General features: G+C 34.4%; 2 protein-coding genes across 2 annotated transcripts; both read right to left on the reverse strand.

Annotated features, from left to right (window-relative positions):
• Positions 1 to 4,894: 4,894 nt before the first annotated feature.
• LOC145739775 (uncharacterized) lies at positions 4,895 to 10,261 on the reverse strand. Its single transcript, XM_081995151.1, has one exon. It carries the CDS (start codon positions 10,259 to 10,261, stop codon positions 4,895 to 4,897), a length of 5,367 nt encoding a protein of 1,788 aa, XP_081851277.1.
• Positions 10,262 to 19,695: 9,434 nt separating this feature from the next.
• On the reverse strand, positions 19,696 to 22,718 carry LOC145739745 (kinesin-like protein KIF3A). The gene is made up of 8 exons (XM_081995085.1): positions 22,386 to 22,718; positions 22,027 to 22,264; positions 21,441 to 21,968; positions 21,191 to 21,385; positions 20,938 to 21,138; positions 20,808 to 20,881; positions 20,332 to 20,749; positions 19,696 to 20,267 (listed from the first exon to the last, which is right to left on the reverse strand). Exons 2-8 carry the CDS (start codon positions 22,249 to 22,251, stop codon positions 20,037 to 20,039), a joined length of 1,872 nt encoding a protein of 623 aa, XP_081851211.1. The 5' UTR covers positions 22,252 to 22,264; positions 22,386 to 22,718; the 3' UTR covers positions 19,696 to 20,036.
• Position 22,719: the final 1 nt, after the last annotated feature.

Raw genomic sequence — 22,719 nt, forward strand, 5'->3', positions numbered from 1 at the left:
TAAATAATGGGTAAAGCTTGTCAAAAGCAATTCTTTTATAATATCGAAGAACAAAAAGACAATAAAGTTGAATTTAGCGTAAGGCAGTGTTTGGTAAGTGGATTTCTTGAAAACCGTACTTTGCACTCCATCCGGATAAGCCTTTTAGAGGCGTTATCCAAAGTCAATAGTCAAATAATTTTAATTTTAAATGGGCGTTTGTATATTCATTCAATAAAAGACTTTTTTCGCTAATTTTATTCCCAATAATGTTAATCTTTGCTTCAGATTCCTTTAACAGGCGATTGTATTGTGACAAAGGTTTTTCTTAACGAAGTGATGTTGAATATAATTTTTCTTAAGTACGTTGATTATTCGTGAATTTCTAACTTAATATTCGTCAATCGTTTCGGAGTTGATCACAATAATGTGAATAAATTCATTTTATTTTGGGGTACATTTTACAAAAAAAAAAAAACAAATTAGTATTATCGTAAATTGATAGGAAAGAAAGTTGAAAAGACTTTTTAACACTACCGCAACACCCTGTATTTTGGTAGACGTAGAGTAAGCTGTAAAATAATTGCAGAGTAATTCTGAAACACCTCGTAAAAAGACAGATATAAGATCATATCATTCTAACTAAAAGGATTCCGCTAAATTGAAATTTTGTCATCAGGTGATGATTATAATTTTATTCGCTCAATTCTGCTTATCGCGGTATATACCAGCGTCGGGTTATCGGTAAAATCCAGTGGCTGGAAATGAATTTTGCCTTTCAGCTCTCCTCTTCCCTATTATCCCTAATTTTTATAGCCGTTTTGATCATTACTAAGATTGGAAAGACGTGCGGTGACGAGTTAATCGGATCAGACCGAGGGTTTTGAGAAACTGAAACTGATCAGGATTTGCGATAGACGTTCCAACTCGTTTAGGGAACTAACAAACTACGGCTGAAAATAATGTATATTGTGTGGAAACAAGAACAAGTTGTTACATCAAACATCATTTTGTTCTGAATTACTAATAGTTTCAACGAAAACGAAACTCACTGCTCGAAACATAAAATCCATTTAAAAGGCTGTTAGATTTGAGCTATATACACGCTATCAGAAGAGAGTTTGAAATAGTGTCCTCAAATGTCTCAATTCGTTAGATCAGATAAGTAAGTGACAATTGGGGTATGCTACAAAGCATTTACGTCAACGCAAGCAAGTTTCCACTTTTGCAGGAAACAACTGGCAGACATGATAATCTGTCAGTTTTGTCGTCAGATAAAGTTGTCCATTAAAATGGACCCCGCTAACCCCCAAAGTTAGACAGACACAGGTCTTATCCCCGTTTGATAATATGTACTAAGGTATTTCAATTAAAAGATAAGTTTGGTCACAAAATTTCTGTCTATTTACGCATCTACGTACATTTTCAAGCTAGGATGGATAGAAAGAATTTCGGAATCCACTAACTGCAGAGAAACATCATGTATACATATACAGTATCAGATTTGTGACACTGATACGTTATGATCTAATCTTGTCATTTGCATGACATCATTTTGGTATAAGAGGGAATATTTTTGTTCCCCGAGTGAAGGATTAATTTGCACTTCCCAAGGTGTTTCCGCCGATTTAAACACGCTGAATAAAGCCGCAACATTGTATATTGAGATGTACCGTACATTTTCTCTTTCGCGTTACTGCATGTCTGAATTATCTTTCGTCGCTAATATATTTCCAATGTTCACCATTTGTTATTTTCCTCACAACGTAATTTAAATAATAATCCTGACCCATGCTTGAATTGTTTTCTTAATCCCGAGGCAGAAAACTTCAATGACTAAGTATTCCCCGAACGGTACTTGTTAAACCAAAAATAAAAACGAAACAAAAAACAGAAACGGGCAATCACAGCGCAAGGTGCAAGAAGATGATCTCAACGGACTACATCTAAAAGCTCTTTGTCATGCGTTATAGTAGTATTTCTCGTTTTCCGTCGCTTATGAATAATAAATACTGATACGAAGGCGTAATCTTACTCCCAAAAAGCGCATATTCTCCAGCTCTCCTTAGCGAGAGCGACTTATCAGTTCGCTGCTAAATTAAAGATAAAAAATATACTGTCACGTCCATTCCAACTTGGCTTATTCAATTTCCATCTTCCATCTCGGAGAGTTTGCTTTTCAGTTAGCAGGGTGTTGATAAAGCCATAACGTTTTTATTGACTGTATATAAAAACTTTTTCAACGTCTACAATTGATAAACTTTTACTTTCAATATTATTAGCAAATAATAAAAAATAAATCAAAACTGATGAACTAACGCTTCATCAAAGAGTTGTAATGTTTTTTGCAAATTCGTCCTTTAACTTGTTTGTGATGTGACGACTATAATGATATCCCTTAACAGGTACCTACCTAGTGCAAAACTTGAGTAATTTAAGATTGTAGTAAAGAAAGTGCGAGTGAGCAGCAAATAAAGTCCAAAAAAAGCAGTATATCACCTGGGATAAGGATGGGGTGATTACGAGGTATCGTGCAGAGGCAGCAACGCGAAGTCGGATTAGAACTCCTAGTTGGCGGCCCGCGAAATGCTGATCGCCATGATAAACGGTTATTGAGTTAAATAAACAGTGTACGGCGAAGAGCTCGTAACTTATAAATATCTATCCTGTTTCCCTTGCAGGACTTAGTCTTGATATATAGCGGTATAGCTAAAAGGATTATACATCTACTCCTTTCTTCTTCATAACTTGCTTGCTTGGTAGCCGTTTCTCTCCAAGCCTTAGCATAACTCGATATAGTTTGACTCCCAGTTAGGATATCTTAATAAAATTCATGAGAAAACGCCGTATTTTACATTGCCTCTGCTTTATCTGCTTTATGCCATGTGAATGACTTCGGTTCCTGTTCCTGACCATTACCGCCGCGGGATTTTAGTACATTTAGATAAAGTACCTATTGTAATAAAATTATAAAATTTATTTTTGTGCACACACATCAAAAACGTATTTCGTATTGTCGTCACAGCCTAATTAAATATGTACTTTAATTTCCTGTGCATATATTCTACGAAATATTTAATTCAATATTTAGTTATTAAGTCAAAATTACATTCCTAATTGGAGTAATCGGATTTTGCTTATTATCCTAGTAGAACCAAGTACGATATTTGCATTAGATAACGTAACACAATACGCAATACAATTTGAAATTTACAAAGATATAATTTCTAAGCTTATTAAGAAAGTAAAAGCATGCTGTATCAGTAATAAAAGCCCTTTGATTTTGATTTTCCACTTCCGTTAACCTTTTAGACGGTTTTATACTGTCGAAAGTCGGAATTTTGATGAAGTATTTGAAGATGAAGATATTTTATTGTATCAAAGACAAGTTTCTTTCAGACGAAATACGATCCGAATTTACCGTTAGAAATGATGGTTCGGGCGGTAAAAAAGTACATACTATAATATAAATTCTGAGTTCATAATACACATACTCGAGCATATATAAAATTATCTCCACTTTTTAGGAAAGTTACAATTAGTGTGATGATGATAGGAGATCAACAGAAAGAATTACTTTTTTTTTGCTCCTTTACGGTTGATATATTTTTTAAATGAAAGTAGAGCAATAATTTTTGGTCATTTGCTTGCAAAACGTTTTTAAATTCTGAAAATTAAAGTGAGTTAAGTATTCATGTGTCATATTTTTTTGTAATTTTGTAAATACTTTTATAAGTACCTACTATAGTATGTATTTCTAAAAATATTGAAAACTTCATGCGGGTTCTTCTGATAAGTGAGACTTTTAGTAAACTTAATAAAACTTTTTATTTAACAAACTACTAAAGTCACTTTGATCCCTTCTCACTACTTACTTGATTCTTTGCTTCATATTGCTCCACTACTACAATTCTGTACTGCATGTAATGTGTCCGCATCACCGCATCGGTTCGGTTTATTTATTCGCTTGTCCTGCATTCTGTAAGCTTCTAGAATGTGTCCTCTACGTTTCTCAAGTCAAATTTAAAAAATACTTACAGGGTAATTCAAATTCGATCCTCACCATTGGGATCTCAGAAACCATAAGAGATACGAGAAAGTTTAAATTTGGGCAAAGATGAGCAACATGTGCTTAAAAACACGTGAATACCTATGTTGCGCGTTAAAAAAACGCACTGTATATTACCTAAATGTATAATATTTAATCCTAAAGACATTTTTCTTGACCACTTGACTGGATATGACTTCTTACTTTAATCGGTTGGACCCGGACTTAGTCTTTTCGCTCAATATGGGATTTAAAGAATTTAAATTTGCTGATTCTGATATACTGCAAATTGCCTGGGGTATTTCTCTTTCTACAATCTTCTAATATACAGAGTGTTTCAGGTTTTAATACGCAAACTTAAACCGCGTATTATACGTCTAAAAGTAACTATAGTTTACTGTAGTTATATTCTAATAGTTTACTATAAGTTATATTCTAAAAATGCTTCGTAAAAGAAATACAGGGTGTTGAGGTTACGTGGAATTGCTAGATGATTTTAGAAGGACCACTCTGAACTTAACTTTTCAGAGGAACTTGTTATGTATCGAGAAAACGAAACACTGCGAGAAAAGTGGTTTTACTAGCTAATTTTATTTTTGGTAATTATGAACAAAACGTGGTTATTAGCCAGAAACGTGAGCAAAAACAAAGCGTGCAAAAGCAAAAATGATTTCAACAAAATTGTCATTCTTAACCCCACTTTTCTGTCTTTTTTCATTTTTTGTCTGTCCGAATTCAATTCACGGGTGACAGAGCCGAGATGCCACATCTACCCTCGCACGCCGCGTTGCCACATTGCGAAATGCACTCAACTCACAACATACCGCCTCCCGTTGAAAAGTTGTGCTTTTCAAAACAAGCACAGATTCAGTTGTCTATAGGTATAGGGCAAATTCGTGCTAAAGACCTTTTCACTATATTGCCGTTAGGCAAACGGACTGACACTACCCGAACAATGTGGTCGTTTCCTTCATGAAGCTGGACGACCCGAGCGAGGGACCAACGCAGAGGAGGGTTGTTTTCATCCTTCAATAAAACAAGGGTGTCCACACCAATGGCGCCTTCTTCTTCCGGGTTCGTCTTCCACTTTGTTCTTACTTGTAGACTGGTTAAATAGTCTCTTGACCAAAGTGACCAAAACTGCTGCTGCAGTTGCTGCAAACGCTCGTATCGGTTTAGTCGAGTAAGGGCAATATCCTTCACATCACGTTGAGGCTGGCTCGCCAATGAGTCTCCGATAAGGAAATGAGCGGGTGTCAAAGGGGTATAGTCATTTTTATCGTTGGAAATAGGCGATATTGGACGTGAATTCAAACAACATTCTATTTCAATTAAAAGGGTGTTCATTTCTTCATAAGTTAGTGATGCATTTCCTAATACACGCTTTAAATGGAATTTGGCTGACTTTACCGCAGCCTCCCAAATTCCCCCCATGTGAGGACTGCGTGCGGGAATGAAATGCCAACTGATTTGCTCATTTGCCAAAAAGGTTGTTATTGAGTCTAAATGGGACTTATCATTAATCAGGTTGTAGAGTTCAATAAAATAGTTATTAGCACCGACAAAATTCGTCCCGTTATCTGAATGAATCTCCACCGGTCTACCTCGTCTTGCACAAAATCTTTTTAGAGCGTTTAAAAATCCGGGAGTTGTAAGATCTCTAACCAGCTCTATATGTACTGCCTTAGTGGCTAAACATATAAAAATGCACATATAAGTTTTAACAAGTTTCGAATTACGCAGAGTTCTTTCTTTTACGTAGATCGGGCCAGCATAATCCACACCGCAATAAGAGAATGGCCTGGAAGGTGTCACTCTTGAAACAGGAAGAGAACCCATTAAGAAATTAGCGGGCTTTGGATTTGCCTTATAGCACCGTACGCAGGAATTGATTATACGTTTAACTGATCTTTTACCATTTATTATCCAAAACTTTAAACGTATAATCGACAACAAATTTTGAACTCCTAAATGCAAGTATCGCATATGTTCACTAATAATAATTAGATCTGTAAGTTTATGTTTATAAGGAAGTATGACTGGGTATTTTTGATCGTAATCTAAGTTGGAGTTTTTCAATCTTCCACCTACCCTCAGTAATCCATGCCTATCTAAGAAGGGATTCAAACTCAAAAGTTGACTTGTTCTCGATAATTTCTTAGATTCAGATTTTATATCAGTTATGTCTTTAAAAAACGCTTGGTTTTGAGTCAATTTCAAAAGCAAACGTAGTGACTCATCCAACTCATCTACGGTCAAAGAGTCAGAGGTAACAATAGTTTTCTTTAGAGCTCGATTTTTGAAGCGACAAATATAAGCTACCACCCGACGCAGTTTATGAAATGAGGAAAACCTTTCAAATATCTTAAAATCTTGAGTATCTGACGTCGCAGCATTTGTAATAGTAACACAAGTTTTTAAATCAGGTAATTTATTAGTTAAAATCTCTTCAGTCACATCACAATACATTTTTTCACTTTTCAAAAACTCTGGACCGTAAAACCAGATGTTACAATTTAAAAGATCTTTTGGGTTCAAACCTCTTGAAATGACGTCTGCTGGATTAGCTTGACTGACAACATGCTTCCAATCGTCTGGATTAGAATTTTCAATAATTTTGGCAACGCGATTAGCCACAAACGTCTTCAGATTACAAGGTTCAATGCGAATCCATGACAATACAATGGTCGAGTCTGTGTAGTATGTTATTTTAGAAACATGGATATCTAAAATTTTTCTTATAGCTGTCATTAATTCAGCTAAAAGATGTGCTGCCAATAGTTCCAACCGAGGCAATGTTAATTTTTTGACAGGTGCCACCCTTGACTTCGCTGTCAATAGTCGAACGTCTTTATTTCCTGAAGTATCTACTGAGCAAACGTAAATGCATGCGCCGTATGCTCTCTCGGAACTATCACAAAATCCATGTAGCTCAACCGAGACGCAATCCGAAATGAGAACCTGACGATTAATTTGAATTTTGTTTAAAAGTTCTATTTGTGATGAGTAGTCTAACCAATTTTGTTTTAAATCAGGTGGAATATCCTGATCCCAACCTAGGTCTAATTTCCATAGAGCCTGAATAAGTAGCTTACCTTGTATTATAGCTGGTCCGACTAATCCCAAAGGATCAAAAATTTGTGAAATTGTGGACAAAATAGTGCGTTTTGTAATTTCAGAAATATTGACATTAACGTTTATACAGTACTTTAAATCATCGGTTTCCGGATCCCAAGCGATACCTAGTGTTTTGAGTTGTTTGTCTTTATGAGATAGAATGAAATTATCTTCATTTCGATAATTATTTTCTTTTAGAAGGACTTCTAAAAATTCCTTGCTGTTTGACGACCATTTTCTTAAATGAAAATTGGCTTGTCCTAAGATTTTCGTAAGATCGCGATAAATTTTTACGGCTTCAGTTTCAGAATTGACACTTAATAAGAGATCGTCCATGTAAAATGCCTGACGAATCACTTTTGCGGCTTGAGGATATTGAATTTCATTTTCATTTGCAATTTCAATTAAGCACCGAGTTGCTTGGAATGGGGCGCTAGTTGTGCCATAAGTAACCGTGTTTAGAGAAAAAACTTTAACTGATTCTTCTGAATTCCACCGCCACAAAATTTTTTGAAATGAACGTTCATCTTCATTAATTTTTATACACCTGTACATCATTTTTACATCTGCGCTTAGTACTACCTTGTGAAGTCGTAGTCTTAACAGAATAGAGTACAAGTCTTCTTGTACTGTTGGCCCTGCATTAAGCATATCGTTCAAAGAGACGCCTGACCCCGTTTTACAACTTGCGTCAAACACCACTCTGCACTTAGTGGTAACTGAGTCCCTTAAAACTGCTGTATGAGGCAAAAAATAAGAAAAACTTGGAATAGAATGATCATTTTCTAGAGTATTCAGAAAAGTCATATGGCCTAATCTTTCGTATTCACGCATAAAGTCTACATATTGGGTTTTAAGTGTCGGATTATTTGAAAGTCTCTTTTCTAAACTAACAAATCGTTTCAAGGCCTGGTTTTTCGAGTTTCCTAAAACAAGTGGAACATCTTGCTTGAATGGGTACCTAACATTAAAACTACCATCTATTTCACGGGTAGTCGTCTTTTGAAAAAAATCCTCACAGTATTGCTCTGCTTTAGAATAAAATGTGGTATGTCCAAATTCTTCCACTTGCCAAAATTTTGTCAGTGAATCATTCAACACTTTATTACTGATATGCAAGTTGCAAACTGTTTTTGGTACTCGTGATTCCATTAGAGCTAAACTACCTGAAATTATCCATCCTAGTCTTGTCTCCTGTAAAACTGGTAGCGTGTTTCCCAATCTAAGCTTGCCTGATTCCATTAATGTATAAAATATCTCAGCTCCTAATAAGATATCTATTTGTTTTGGTGAATTAAAATGCTCGTCAGCTAAATCGATGTACTTTGGTATTTCAAGTCTAGATTTATCAAATTGTACTGCTGGTAATTTTTCTGTTAAAGTAGGCAAAACTAAAAATTGTAAGTTGACTTCAAATTCATTAAATCTAGATTTAATTCTAGTTTGCGTACGATTTTTAATTTTAGTTAAAACCTGGCTAATCCCTGATAGTGGAATGTTAACATGTTGAAGTCCTAAATTTAATTTTTCACACAATGATTGACTAATTAAATTAGATTGACTGCCTGAATCAAGTAAAGCGTTACACTGGTGCCAACAGCCCTTGATATCTGCAATTAGAATTTTAGCTGTTGACAAGAGTACTTGAGTTGTATCTGATATTGCATAAGATAAAGTAGTATTTTGAGATACAAGATTTCCATTGTTACCGTAAGTTTCAATTGGTTGTATTTGACTTTCTTCAATTTGAGTTTGACCAACTGCAAGTAAAGCAGATGACGTAGGTTCCTGAGGGCTGTAACCAGCTGATTGACTCTTTACTTCATTTTGAGAAATGTTCCTATCATAATGCAGTGTTGTATTATGCTTTTGATGGCATTTTCTACAACCACTTGACCTACAATTTTGCTTTAAATGCCCCAAACGTAAGCAGTTACTGCACAATTTGTATTTTTTTATCTCATTGTATTTTTCAGGAACTGATAAACTGTTATATTTGGGACAACGATAAATGAGATGGTTTTCTTTACAAATGAAACATTGATAATGTGGGTTTTCTTCACTATTTTCTGGAGATTTACTTGTTACTGCAAAGGTATGTTTTTGCTGGAAAATACTATGATTTTTATTATCAGGTTTTACTCGATTGTGACCTGAAAATTTGTGAAAATCCTGGTTTACTGCTTCCAATGCAAAGCTCTTTTTAGTCAAAAATTCAATTAAACTTTCTAAACTTGGAAGCTCATTACTAGATTGTTTAATTTCCCACTCTCTATTTGTCCGATCATCTAATTTACTTAAAATTATGGGAACTAACAAGGCATCCCAATGTTGAACTGGAAGATTCAATTTTTCTAATGCACATTTGTGCTGATGTACTGTATCAATAAGATTTCTTATGTGCACTGATGATTCTTTGTTAACATTAGGTAAATTAAACAAAATATTCTTAACATGATGGTTAATCACAGCCTTTTTGTTTTCATACCGTTTTTGCAATAACTCCAAAGCTATGGGGTAGTTATTTGCAGTTAAATCAAGTGAATCAATGAGCTTTAGAGCATCACCTTTGCAACATAACTTCAAGTATAATAATTTATCTGTATCCCCTAAATCAAAACGACTATCAACTAGTGAATAAAACATGTCTCTAAAACTAAAGTATGTTTCATAGTTACCAAAAAAGGTAGGAAGACCTAAGTCTGGTAATTTCCCAAGAGGCCCATGGTTATTTTCATTACTTTTTACCATGGAAACAGCATGACTGCTTTTAATGTTAAGTTTGTTAATCAGGCTTTTTGCTGTTGATATAAGATGATAAAATGATGACTCAGTTTCAAGTCTATATATTTTTTCTTGACTATCTAAAAACTCAAGTCGAGTTTGCACTCTATCAAATTCACGAAAATCATCTTCAACACTTCTTAGTCTAATTTCTATTTCAAAAATCTGACATTGTTCTGAGTTATTATGCAAAAATTGTTCAAAACGAGATAAACGATCTATTAGTACGCTTCTAACATGCAAATTTTCTTCAAATTCTACATCAATAGTGTCTTTATTCAAGTCTACCTCCTGTGATAAGGTTTGTGTTTTACTTTTTCTAGCTTTAGGCATTTTTGAGCAAATGATCAAATACAGTTGGAATTTTGTGTATGCAAATACTGCACTTGATATGATAGTACAGGATTATACTATTTGTGTCTTGTGTACGTGCAAAAATAAAATACAAGTATGCACATTCATGTAGGGATGTGTACAAGTTCAACAAATATACCAAAATGAGCACACTTTCAAGTTTTAAAACAACACAATACTCTCCTATTTGAAACGAACAAATAACTGTTTAACAGTACTTGGTAAATGGGAATCAATGAATGGTTAGGAAGTATTTCTGTGTTTAAGCAAGGCAAAAAGGAACGGACTCACCGACTTTGTTTCTTCCTTCGTTCAAGACTGTACAACAGTGGATTTGTTGTAGGTTTTTTTGCTGCTTCAATCACTAAATCTTCACTTTAGTTTGAAGATTCGGCCGAAGTGACCAATGTTGAGGTTACGTGGAATTGCTAGATGATTTTAGAAGGACCACTCTGAACTTAACTTTTCAGAGGAACTTGTTATGTATCGAGAAAACGAAACACTGCGAGAAAAGTGGTTTTACTAGCTAATTTTATTTTTGGTAATTATGAACAAAACGTGGTTATTAGCCAGAAACGTGAGCAAAAACAAAGCGTGCAAAAGCAAAAATGATTTCAACAAAATTGTCATTCTTAACCCCACTTTTCTGTCTTTTTTCATTTTTTGTCTGTCCGAATTCAATTCACGGGTGACAGAGCCGAGATGCCACATCTACCCTCGCACGCCGCGTTGCCACATTGCGAAATGCACTCAACTCACAACACAGGGTTTTTCCCTTACAGTTCTTAAGTCCTTTCAGTTTTTGAGATATTTAGCTCAAATTTTAACTATATGTATTTCATCATGCCCTACTATTGGATAAGCCAACGTTTTGCAAAACTCTACAGGGTGACTGATTACTTATGACTGAGTCTGTCATCATCGAGAGGTACGGAAGAGCACTTCGACCGTTACGACATCGCTTTTGATAGTGTCCACCGCAGATGTGGACGAAACGTCAGGAAGAAATTCCATTGGATCACGGCTTATAAGCACGAGTAACTTTCATATTTCAGTTTTGACCGGCCGTGAAAGCCTTCATATAATCTACAGGGTATTATTTTTTGGGGTTTAGGTAGTAAACCCTTTCTCCTTTCATAAACTTTTTTTCTGGTGCGCCAATGATATTTTTTATAAAATATTCAATTTTTTTGTTCAATTTGAAAACTTTTTTGCCCTCTTTTCGAGAAAATTACAAATTGATCAGAATAAACACCCCAATTTTTCTACCAATGTGCATTATGAAATTGAGATGTCTTTTCTGAAAATACAAATGCAATTTGCTTAAAAACGGTTACAGGTACGGAAGATATAAATGACACAAAAAAGATAAACTAAATCAAATAAGAATTTTGAGTTTTGAAAAAAAAAAAAATGATCTTCAACACTCTGTATTTCTTTAACGAAGCATTTTTGAAATATGGTTCAAAAAGCAAACTATAGTTGCTTTTAGACGTAGAATAAGCGGTTTTAGTTGGCGTATTAAAACCTGATTGTGATGATTTTTTTCACGGGTATAGTTACAGTCTGAACTACCCTTAACTTAAGTTTGGCTTAAAGTATGACCGTGTAAATTGGGGTAACTAATAAGAGATGTCACTTTCGAATTAACTAAAAGCTATTTGCTTTTCCTTAGATCTTCAGTTTAATAACGTTTCGACCTCATTCGGTAAGTCAGATTCCTCATCAAAAAGTTGTAGACGTATCATCCTTAATGAAAAATGCGGAATAAAAGACGGCAATGAATAACAGGAAACCGCCTGATACGGCCTTAAACAAAATATTGTAAAGATACGGCTAAAATAATATTGAGTATAGATAATCTAATATCTATAACGCTTCGGTATATCGTATACAATACGATACGATTTATCATAATAAATTATAATAATAAAGAAGTATACTGAAGAGTTTGATTAAGGACAGTCAAAGAAATAAACTAATTAATGTGCCGTTTAAATTGGAACCTCAAAAATAACATGCCAGATAACATCAGAAGTTCTTCCTGCAAAAAGCTAAATTGAAATCATCAAAAATCATTTAGACCAAAATAAATATAACGATTATTCGTCGGAGAAGTTATCGTAAATGCGAACAGAAGAGACTGATAACCCATTCTTTGAAGCGGTTTTATTAAATGAAATAAGACGTATACGGTTGTTATCGGTTGAGAGTGGCAAACGTCGGACCACTTTGGCAGCTTTCATTTTTGAGAACTAATTTCCTGTTAGCATTCTTTAAAAAAGGGGAGGCAAGCTCATTGCATTTGTTACCTACTTCGAGCCCAGCTAACCGCACATTGTTTGATGTGAATCTAATAAGAAAAATTTCAACCGACTTTTTAGATTGTCTTTATGGAGGAAAGTATGAATATGTACCAATGCAAATTTGAGATAAACCAACTTTTATTTTAGTCTAGATATTGTCACAGAATTTGCTGTAATTTGCACAGCTTCTTAAATAGTGTGTCGTGATCTATGATATTATCAGATTAGATTCATATTTTGATGAAATAAACTGAAAAAATGCAATGATTTATTTAAAAAATTTCGCAATGACATTGAGCATTAACGTTTTCTAAATAAAGTTTATTAAAACAATATCGATAACCATCATATCAAAAACGAACCCAAACATGACGTAAAATACTTCGGTGTAAGGCTTTGGCTACGATAGAAGCGGTAAGCGGTAAGCGGCAAGCGGCAGTGACCAAAAACTAAAATTTACAAAGCACTTAAAAAATACAAGGCCTGAAATTATGATTAAACGGACAAAACACTTTAGATTACTGACATACAAAAACAAAGGTATCAGCACGACAACAGCAACACAAATATACCAATCTACCTGTAGACCAGTTCTGGACTACGGACACTTACTCAGAGCAAACGCTGTTTTACCATAATTAAGGATTGATTTTTTTTCGATCCAATCACATCTATTATTAGAAATAGGAGAACAATGGTTAAAAAAAATTAAACGTAAACAGGAAACCCTACCTAACTATTTTGAATTAAAGCTTTTGGATCAATCGTTCGAAAACTTATAGTAAATTAGTAAAGCCGTTTCTAACAATTATCAGAAGAAAGTTATACCAACGAATGCGGTTTTTCATGTGTTCATAACCTCTTCGACGGACAGAAGATATTCTAGTGGAAACAAGTAATGCCGTATATCACAACGTCGTTATCTCTTCTTGTTCTCTACAAGAAAACATTTTCAATAGTACATTGTCAGCATCTGCACTGCATTTAAAAAAAATTATGTCTTAAATGGAAAAAATGAACATATTTAGCAGATAAAACGAAGTTTCTTCGCGTAGTTTTTAGACGGTGAACCATTTGACGTTCCGTCTGCTGTATTTTATTGCTGCTGTTTGCTTATCAACGATAAACTTTAGATTTTTATTGTATATAACATGGGAGATGATTTTTTTGTAACATTGTAAACTCTTACACCTTTAAATGAAAGTTTGTTTTCGGCTTTATGTTTTTTTCTAGTTATAAGATTTCTTTGCCAAGAAAAATGATCCATCAATAAGAAGCAAAATGCGTTAGTACCTATACAGGGTGATTCAAATTTGACACTTTGATCATTGGGATAGGAGAAAGAAGAGAGAAGCCGTTTTAAAAATGTGTTTCGATTTTCCGAGTACTTCCGAAGAAATTCGAAATAAACTGAAAATTAGATTTTCCCAGCTATTCGATGATGGATTCATATTTGCCGCCCGACGTTTCGTTTTTTGACAGTCATCATCAACTTTTTTTTTTGTTAAAGGCGCCATAGTTTTTTGGGATATCTCTTCAAATAAGGTTAGAAATAAATAAAAACAAAAAATCGAATTTTCAGTTTTTTTTCGAATATCTATATTGCGCAACTTTGCCCCAATTTAAACTTTCCCAATGGTGAGGGTCGAATTTGAATTACCCTGTATACTTTGTTCGGTATATGCAAAATGTAAAAAAAGTGTATTTGATAATAATTTAAAAGAAACTGCTCTCTAATTTGTGTAGGTAAGTAGGTTTCACACGTGGATGAGCCGGAAAAGCAACAGGTTTATCCCGTAAAGGGAATAAAAGGATAAACGTTTAAACCTCGCTGTCGGTAACGTAAAAAGATTAATTTTGCGAAAACAGTATATAGCGGATAGCGTGGACTTTAAAGACTTCTAATTGGCCATTAAGGGTTATTTTGCGATGGAGGCGTCGCTGAAAGTGGTGTGTATGTGGTCAGATAGGCGACCCCATCGCCTTGCCGCAACTGCTAAGTATCCAGGCCTCTCTCTACTTAATAAGCTGGGAGCGGAGTTTCCTTTGGTCTTCTACTTATAACGATCTATTGATGCATGAGTATTATTAAGTCTATCTAAATCAGATTCAAACGGTGACCGCAACCAGGTTTTACTTACCAAATAAGATAAAGCTACAAAGTGATTCGAATTGATAACTTCATTTTGTAGGGACCATGTTGGCGGCATCTTCTATAATTACTTTAATAGCCAGATCATAACTTTACCTGCACTTGGTTAGGTAAAGGTACAACTTAATAATGTTGATGGCATATAGTGAACCCCATAATACTTCTCCTCTTCTATAAACCACTTTAACTTCAATATTAGATAGGTGATGATAGCTTATGATGGTGTATATAACCATACAAAAACTTTTACGATTAAAAAATGTGTCGTATAAAGAACTTGAATCAGGAAAGCGGAGAGAAGTAAATAAATTCGACAAACTGTATAAAACAGGAGAGGAACTTATATTTGCGGTTCAACTGAAGTTATTTATTTGAAAATCCTCTTCACTCCTTGTCATCCTGGATCAGAGATCACCGACCATCGAGATACGCTTTTACGTAAATCCCCAACTGCCTTATTTTATTTAGCCTTTTATTATAAACTACCTAACCATCAGGTATTAAGTACAAGCTAAACATCGTTTTTATTAGATATTTCAGAATATTTACGAATAAAGACAAAGGCTATTTGTTTTTCCTTAAAACTTCAGTTTAATAATGTTTCGACCTAATTCGGTATTCCTCAGATTACATTTTCCTCATTGTTAACCTAAAAACCATTGTCTTAAATAGAGTAACGTTGCAAGTTGGTTTTAACAATTTTAAGATGCACTAAAAGTTTTTTTACTCACCTAGAATGTAAATTTCATTTGCCGAATTTTTTTTTTTACATTACTTTTCTTTTTCGAACAAAATTTCATCTGTGAGATATTCTAGCTTTGTACAATTTATCTAAAATTGTTTTTAAAAGTTGTAGTGTATGGTAAAATAATGAGCTCATATTTATTTCAAAATAATGAAAAGGGCTGTCTACCGTTTGATCTTTCTGCTTTCTGCCCGTTATAGAATACAATCTATTGAGTAATATGAAGAGATTGTCTAGTTGGTCTTGTGAGCAAGAGGGGGTTTATTATTGTCCAGTTGTGGGGGTTGTTTTTCCATTTTACCTCTATTTCCGTTAATCGTTCTGTAGAGTAATTCGTTAGATGGGTTATGTAGCGGGTTTCGAGGATGCCTAATCTTGGTTATTAGTCTAAGTGCAATTTGCTGGTCGCATTAACTCTTAGTATACCTATATGTCCGTATTCGAGTAAAGGTCTGCAAAAAAATTTGTAAAAAAAAAATATAAAAAGGACGACTTCCACAATTTTATTTTTCTTCGGATATCTTCGAAAATTCTCGAAAAGTTGTATTTTGTTTTGAACGTTATGTATACCGTTAAAACTAGTCGGAATCCTTAAAGAAAAGCGGATTTTTAATGTTAACAAATTAGTTACGGTTCACTATAATATTAACTTTTCGTTAACGTTCATTGTGAAAGAGTCATAAATTGTCCAACTTTGCTCTAATTTAACCTACTTAATGAAACAATCTTTCTTCGAATAACCGCGAGATATCGAGATGTGGAGAGATGAAAATATAGGGTGTAAGAGAGTACGAGAAATAGCATTTTTGTACAAGGTTATCAATATTTATACAGGGTGAGTCTGGGTTAAACGGCCAAACCTATACCATGCCTAGAAAATTGGATTTTAAGCAGAAAGTTGTAATAAAGTTGTATACGAAAATGCGTTGTTACCGTTATACAGGGTGATAAAGCTTCAGATTTTTTAAAGGTTTATTTATTACATAACTTCATTCATTCTTGACACAGCAAGATTAATTTTTCTACATACACTACTTAATTTTTCTACTACTATTTAGGCTCTCCACAATTACAGTGTACACATTGTAGTGAAAATGTACACGGTACGATACTTTTTTTGTACTACAAAAAAGTTTGGGAAGATAAAATAGTGATTCACCCCTGGAAAAGTATCACCCTGTACATTTTCACTACAATGTGTAGGCACAGGGTGATTGATTGAATTTTGACCACCCCCTTAACTTCCTTAAATTTGATTTTAGCAAAAAACGTTAAATACAAAACTAGTAGATATTTAGATCTACTTTATTCTTAGATAAACAGTTATTATACAGGGTGTCCCAAATTTGAGTAACTAAATTAACCCTTAATCACATAGTCGAGTCAACATTGTTAAAGTAACAGATGCTGCTTCGGAAACAGTTGAATATCGATACAGACATTTTACATCAGTTAGGCCTACAATTTGACGTAAAATTCAAATATCAGATAAAAAGTTGGTCATTGTATTTAAAAAAAACAAAAGTTTGGTTCGTTACTCAAATTTGGGACACCCTGTAGAATAACTGTTTCTCTAAGAATAAAGTAGACCTAAATATCTACTAGTTTTGTATTTACCGTTTTTTGCTAAAATCAAAAATAAGGAAGTTAAGGAGGAGGTGAAAATTGAATCAATCAAGGACGCTGCTGGGAAAACAGTTGAATATCGATACATACATTCTACATCAATTAGGCCTAGAATTTGACGTACAATTCAAATAACGTATAAAAAGTTGGTCATTGTATTTAAAAAAACATAAGTTTGGTTTGTTACTCAAATTTGGGACACCCTGTATAATAACTGTTTATCTAAGAAGTAGACCTAAATATCTAGAAAGTAGACCTAAATATCTACTAGTTTTGTATTTAACGTTTTTTGCTAAAATCAAAATTATGGAAGTTAAGGGGGTGGTCAAAATTGAATCAATCACCCTGTACATTGTAATTGTGGAAATCCTAAAGAGTAGTTTATGTAGAAAAATTGATTTTGAAATTTCAAGAATACTTGAAGTTATGCAATACAAACTTTATCACCCTGTATCTCGGTAACAACTCATTTTCGGACCCAACTTTATTACAACTTTCTGCTTAAAATCCAATTCCCTAGGCATGGTATAGGTTTGGCCGTTTAACCCTGACTCACCCTGTATATCATAATAATTGTCGGGTAAACTGCAAGCTAAAATCTGCAGGAGCGTTCGGAAGCCAACAATATAATTCCAAGAAGGCAGTAAATCTCAACTTTTAGGAGTGTGCGACTCGGTAAAGAGAGAAAAGCAGGAAAGGAAGGGGATTAAAGATCAGTAATCTTATAGGTTAGATGAATTATGGCGGTATTTCCTGTTTCCATTTCGCTTCCCAAAGCACCTTCTCAAAAATCCTTTTATGTTTGCCGAGAAATTGCCGTTTAGTTGCTCGAGATTATGGAGACGAAATTAATTAAGATTCTATAGCCTATGTATCTTCGGATTTCGATGCCAGGTGCCGGTATGGAACATAGACCCGAGACAACAAAGTCTTAACGGGGGCATGCTTATGATTTATCTCAACCTCTTATTGCGTCCTAGTTACTAAATATACTTTGCTGATTAACTGTGCAATGTCTTCACAGTCCAATCTTACGGTTCGACAAATATTGAAATTTGAAATTCAAATATTTTTGAAATTCATAATTTTAGTTCATTATCACTACATATTTATAATTATTAAGGAACGGTGAAAAGTGTAAGTACATATACTACCTACTCGTAATTGCGTTCAATTTCTCTTATTATTCCTTTTTTTATATTGTCTTTATTATTATTATTTATATTCCGCTTGTGGAAATATAAAATAAATTCCCTTTTTCATTGTTTTTCTAAGTTTTATATCGTAAACAATCCTTTAATATGAAATTATCTTATTAATTTTCCATAGCATCAATAAAGGCTTATTAATTTATTTCAGCAGACGAACCAAGCAATAATTGGGTATTATTGACATTAATACTACAATAGATGGAATCAAATTTATTCAGTTCAGAAATAGAGTCTTGGGAATATGGTATAAATGTAGCTGTTAGTAGGGGGTCCACCAAAACCAGCAAAATATATAAGTGGGCTTTGAGAAAAAAAAAAGTTTATACTCGGATTTATACAATGCAATCGCGGTCAATTTTTATAAACTTTGCTCATCAAGTAATAGCTTTAGCTTCCCAAAAAAATCACACGAAGATCCAAAAACATACGAGGTGTTGCCCACCTCAATGGCTACCAAAATGGAGTGATCTTGGTAGTCATCCTATCGACGTTTTCCGATTTTAAATTGCTGATCGTAGATTATTTTTATGCTACCTTTTATGCATCAATATTTCCATCAGAAAATAAAGGACCCAAAATTCAAAAAAAGATGGAACAGTGTTTACGCGGATGTAATGAATTACAGGAAAGCAATTCCGCAAAAAAGGTGAAGCAGAGAAGAACAAGGATGATAACCCGGCGACAGGTGTTTCTGCTTTTTGACGTCATCAGGCATGTAACTCCATCTGTATGAAAGGAGGTTCAAAAACCAACTGACATACACATACTGATGATATACGGGTGTAACCTGTAAAATCAGGGACAAAAACAAACATATGGATATCACAAACGGCCACCAGCGACACAATTGTGATTTCCGCAAGAAGTTCCTGATGTCCTGTCATTCTTAAACTCTTCCATGTTTTGTACTTCCTTGGGTAGGATCACTCGCAACGGTTGGCTTTAGCGTCACCCGTGCTGAAGCGATATGTTGTCCACGATATGTGGATCTTCTTGCGGAAAACACAATTGTGCCACTGCTGACCGTTTGTGATATCCATGTTTGTTTTTTGTCCCTCCTTTTCCAGGTTACACCCGTATATGTTTAACCATGTGTATGTCAGTTGGTTTTTGATCCTCCTTTCATACAGATGGAGTTACATACCTGATGAAGCCAAAAAGCAGAAACACGTGTCGCCGGGTTGTCATACTTGTTCCTTTCTGCTTCACTTTTTTTTTTGCGAAATTGACCAATAAACACTTTCCTGTAACTCAAAATAAGGTTATTCAAAACATTTGCACCATACGGTATAAACAAGAGAATATTTGGAAAACCAAATTTTTCGATTTTCCAGGGAGTGAATGTAAAAGCGATATCGTAAAACAAATAAGTATTTTACTTTAGAAGTACATTTATTTAAGGAAAGAAAGTTTATGCTTACAATGCAATACAGGCACATTACGACTATTCCTCTGAAAATGACTAGATTTCACCGTGCTTTTAAGGCACGGCAGGTTCACAACATAAACGTAATAATGTATTAAAGATATGTTAATATTAAAAAAACTGTTTACTAATACAATATACCTTAATCTGTGCTTTACTAAAACTTTCTAAGAACAAAGTGATTGAAACATAAAATGTTTTCCTGTTTAGATTGTTGCGATTAGTAATTAAAGCTATAAAGGTGCCAAATGAGAAACACATCAACTTGTGAATGAACTTAATACTAGATTATCGTGTAGGCTTTGGTACTGCGGAGTACGCTTTTAACAATGACGGCTTACTGGCTATTTTCTTCTTTTCTGGATACTTATGATAGACTTGCTTCATTTCGAAATGAATTGGAGGACTTTCTTCAGCGACAGTTTGCCTCTTTCTCATGTTATTTCCTGTATATGCAACACCTTGCAATTGGAATTCTTGGGTGTCATTATTAAAAGTGCAGTAACTTTGAATCAGCTTCTGTAACCAATCATTTTAAATCAAGTCAATACTTAACGAAAAACGTGTTAAAAAGTTATCTTACCTTATATTCCTGAGGAATATAATAATCAATCATCAAATTGGATAATTGCAATTCACGCACTAACAATCGGTTATTGTCGTTTAGTGCCTCCATTTCTCGTTGGTATTCGTGCTCTTTGTCTGCATGTTCGCCTTTGGCGTCTTTAATCCGCTGCTGAACCATAGTAATCTTCCGAGTCAAATCCGAATCTTCTTCTTGAAGTGACGAGTACTTTCCCTCAATATCGATTTTTTCTTCCGTCATGCGGTTGTATTGCTCTTCAAGCGCTTGATGGCTTCTATCCAAGTTTTCTAATTCCTGACCAGAAGTCATCAGTAGAAATTCTTGTTGTTGGGCTTTTTCCAAAAGATTCTCGCCGCCGCAAATAATTTTCTTGGATATTATTGCCATCCTTTCTTCAAGTTCGCGTTTTTCAAACCTGAGTTCAAATACACACTTTTTTATAAACATACTGCTCCATACCTAAGTAAACTTACTCAATTTTTTGCATTTCAGTCTCAGCTTTTTTCATCTTCTCTATATCCGCTTCAGACTTCACCTTCTTCTTTTGCTGCAATAGAAACGACTTGTATGTGCACACTAAAACAATAAATAAACAGTATTTACAGTTTTAGGCTGCTCTGAAGCCATAGTCAACAAAGAAAGTTTCTGCTGCAGTTCTGCAATTTCTGTTTCAAACCGCTCAATTAAACCTCCTTGCTCTACGTTGACTTTAGCGAAGTTACGGATGTATTTAGCTTTATGAGCATAACGTAAAGTGCTATAAGTTTCTTCATAGTCAGATTCTGCTGGACCAACCATTGAGATCTGACAGATTCAAAATGAATTACTGAAGAAGAGTTAGAATTAAACATCTCACCATAGTGGTTTTAGAATTGCCACCAAGTGAATCCTGGAGGAGACGAGTCAGTTTTGAATTTCTATATGGTACAAAACTTTTGTTTTCTACTAAGGCTTGAATTACACTTCCTAATGTTAAAAGGGATTGGTTGATGCTGCCCGACTCCCTTAGACTAATACCAGACACCCCTGTTTTATTTACTCTCTCTGAACCCTAAAAATGAATTGTTACCAATGATTTTCACTTTTATGTGTTACCTTTTACTCACAGCTAAGTCAACAAGGTTTAACTTTCCCACTGTGGTTTGATTTTTGTTCCTGTGTCTAGTTTCAACCACAATTGTAAAGACTGCATGAGATCTTGAACTCACATTATTCATTAAAGTAGATCTGGTGATTCTATTTTTATTGCCATGCTCCATAAGTTGAGAAATTGATTCCACTGAATCCACAGTAAAACCAGTCAAGTCCTTCACATAGACTCCAATATCAGTTCTTTCTTTAATCTGCAGTCTTTTGTTGGGATCCAGGCCCAACAAGTCTCGAACTTCCTCATTGTAAATTTCTAAATAAGTCACTTTGACTATAAAAGAGCGGTCTTCACTGGAGTTGGCTATTTGGGTAAAAATATGAGTAAATGTGTTTGGTATGATGCCTCTCATTTCTGGAATATCGTAATCTCCTGTCATAGTATATGTTTTACCAGTACCAGTTTGTCCATAGGCAAAAATAGTGCCATTGTAACCATCAAATACCTGTTCAACTAAAGGCGCAGCTGCTAAGCGATAGACATCAAGCTATGGAAATATATGACATTAGCAAAACCAGTAATAATACAGAAAGTCAACTGCTTACCTGTGTAACAAAAGGTGAGAATATATAGTCTAATTGAAAGTATTTCTTATCAGTATCTTTACCCACACACTTCTCTTTGGGTTTCTGCAGCATAATGACATGTTCCTTGTAATCACAAACTATAATGCTTTTGCTCCCTTCCTTTATTTCTCGATCATTAAAAGGTCGAACTCTAAGAAACACTCTAACATTGTTCATACTTGCTTGATTTTGTTGAGAACCCATTGACTTAACGCATCTAACATAAAATGAAAAATTTAGAGAAAATTAAAGAAATATTTATTTACCAAATTTATTTTAAGATAAGCTTCAACTGAAAGTGGAACACTATCCTACCACTAGTTACTAGTACGACTTACCTACACAGAGTTTTAAAACAAGTAACCTTCAATTACGCTACACGTCTATCCTTAAATAAAACTTTTTAAGAAACCATAGAAACTCATGAGTCTCCAGCAACATATACTCCTCAGCACCAGCCGACCAGCCACCAGCTGTTTTTAATATTTTATCTTTTATCAAAGTTAGGTTAGAATCAATCTGTCCTTATATTAGTCAGGCGATTTCGTAAACGGTAATCGGTTTAACCCGATCAATAAATCGGCTGTTTTTGAACCAATAGAATTTCAGTGCGTTTTGCGGTAACCAATACCAGTGAATAGAAAAATATTGCAGGAAGGAACAATAGCAACC

Source organism: Ips typographus, unplaced genomic scaffold (assembly GCF_016097725.1).
Source record: "Ips typographus isolate SLU unplaced genomic scaffold, UJ_Ityp_2.0 IpsContig35_part1, whole genome shotgun sequence".
In the NCBI taxonomy this organism is placed as follows: Eukaryota; Metazoa; Arthropoda; class Insecta; order Coleoptera; family Curculionidae; genus Ips; species Ips typographus.

What these genes read in the sequence shown, in the direction of transcription:
- LOC145739745 (XM_081995085.1), bottom strand. Translation starts at nt 22,251, where the DNA reads ATGGGTTCTCAACAAAATCAAGCAAGTATGAACAATGTTAGAGTGTTT. An exon ending in TCTCACCTTTTGTTACACAG is followed by an intron (nt 21,969 to 22,026) that starts GTAAGCAGTTGA and finishes ATATTTCCATAG; the next exon opens with CTTGATGTCTATCGCTTAGC. An exon ending in ACTGAAATGCAAAAAATTGA is followed by an intron (nt 20,750 to 20,807) that starts GTAAGTTTACTT and finishes ATTTGAACTCAG; the next exon opens with GTTTGAAAAACGCGAACTTG.
- LOC145739775 (XM_081995151.1), bottom strand. Translation starts at nt 10,261, where the DNA reads ATGCCTAAAGCTAGAAAAAGTAAAACACAAACCTTATCACAGGAGGTA.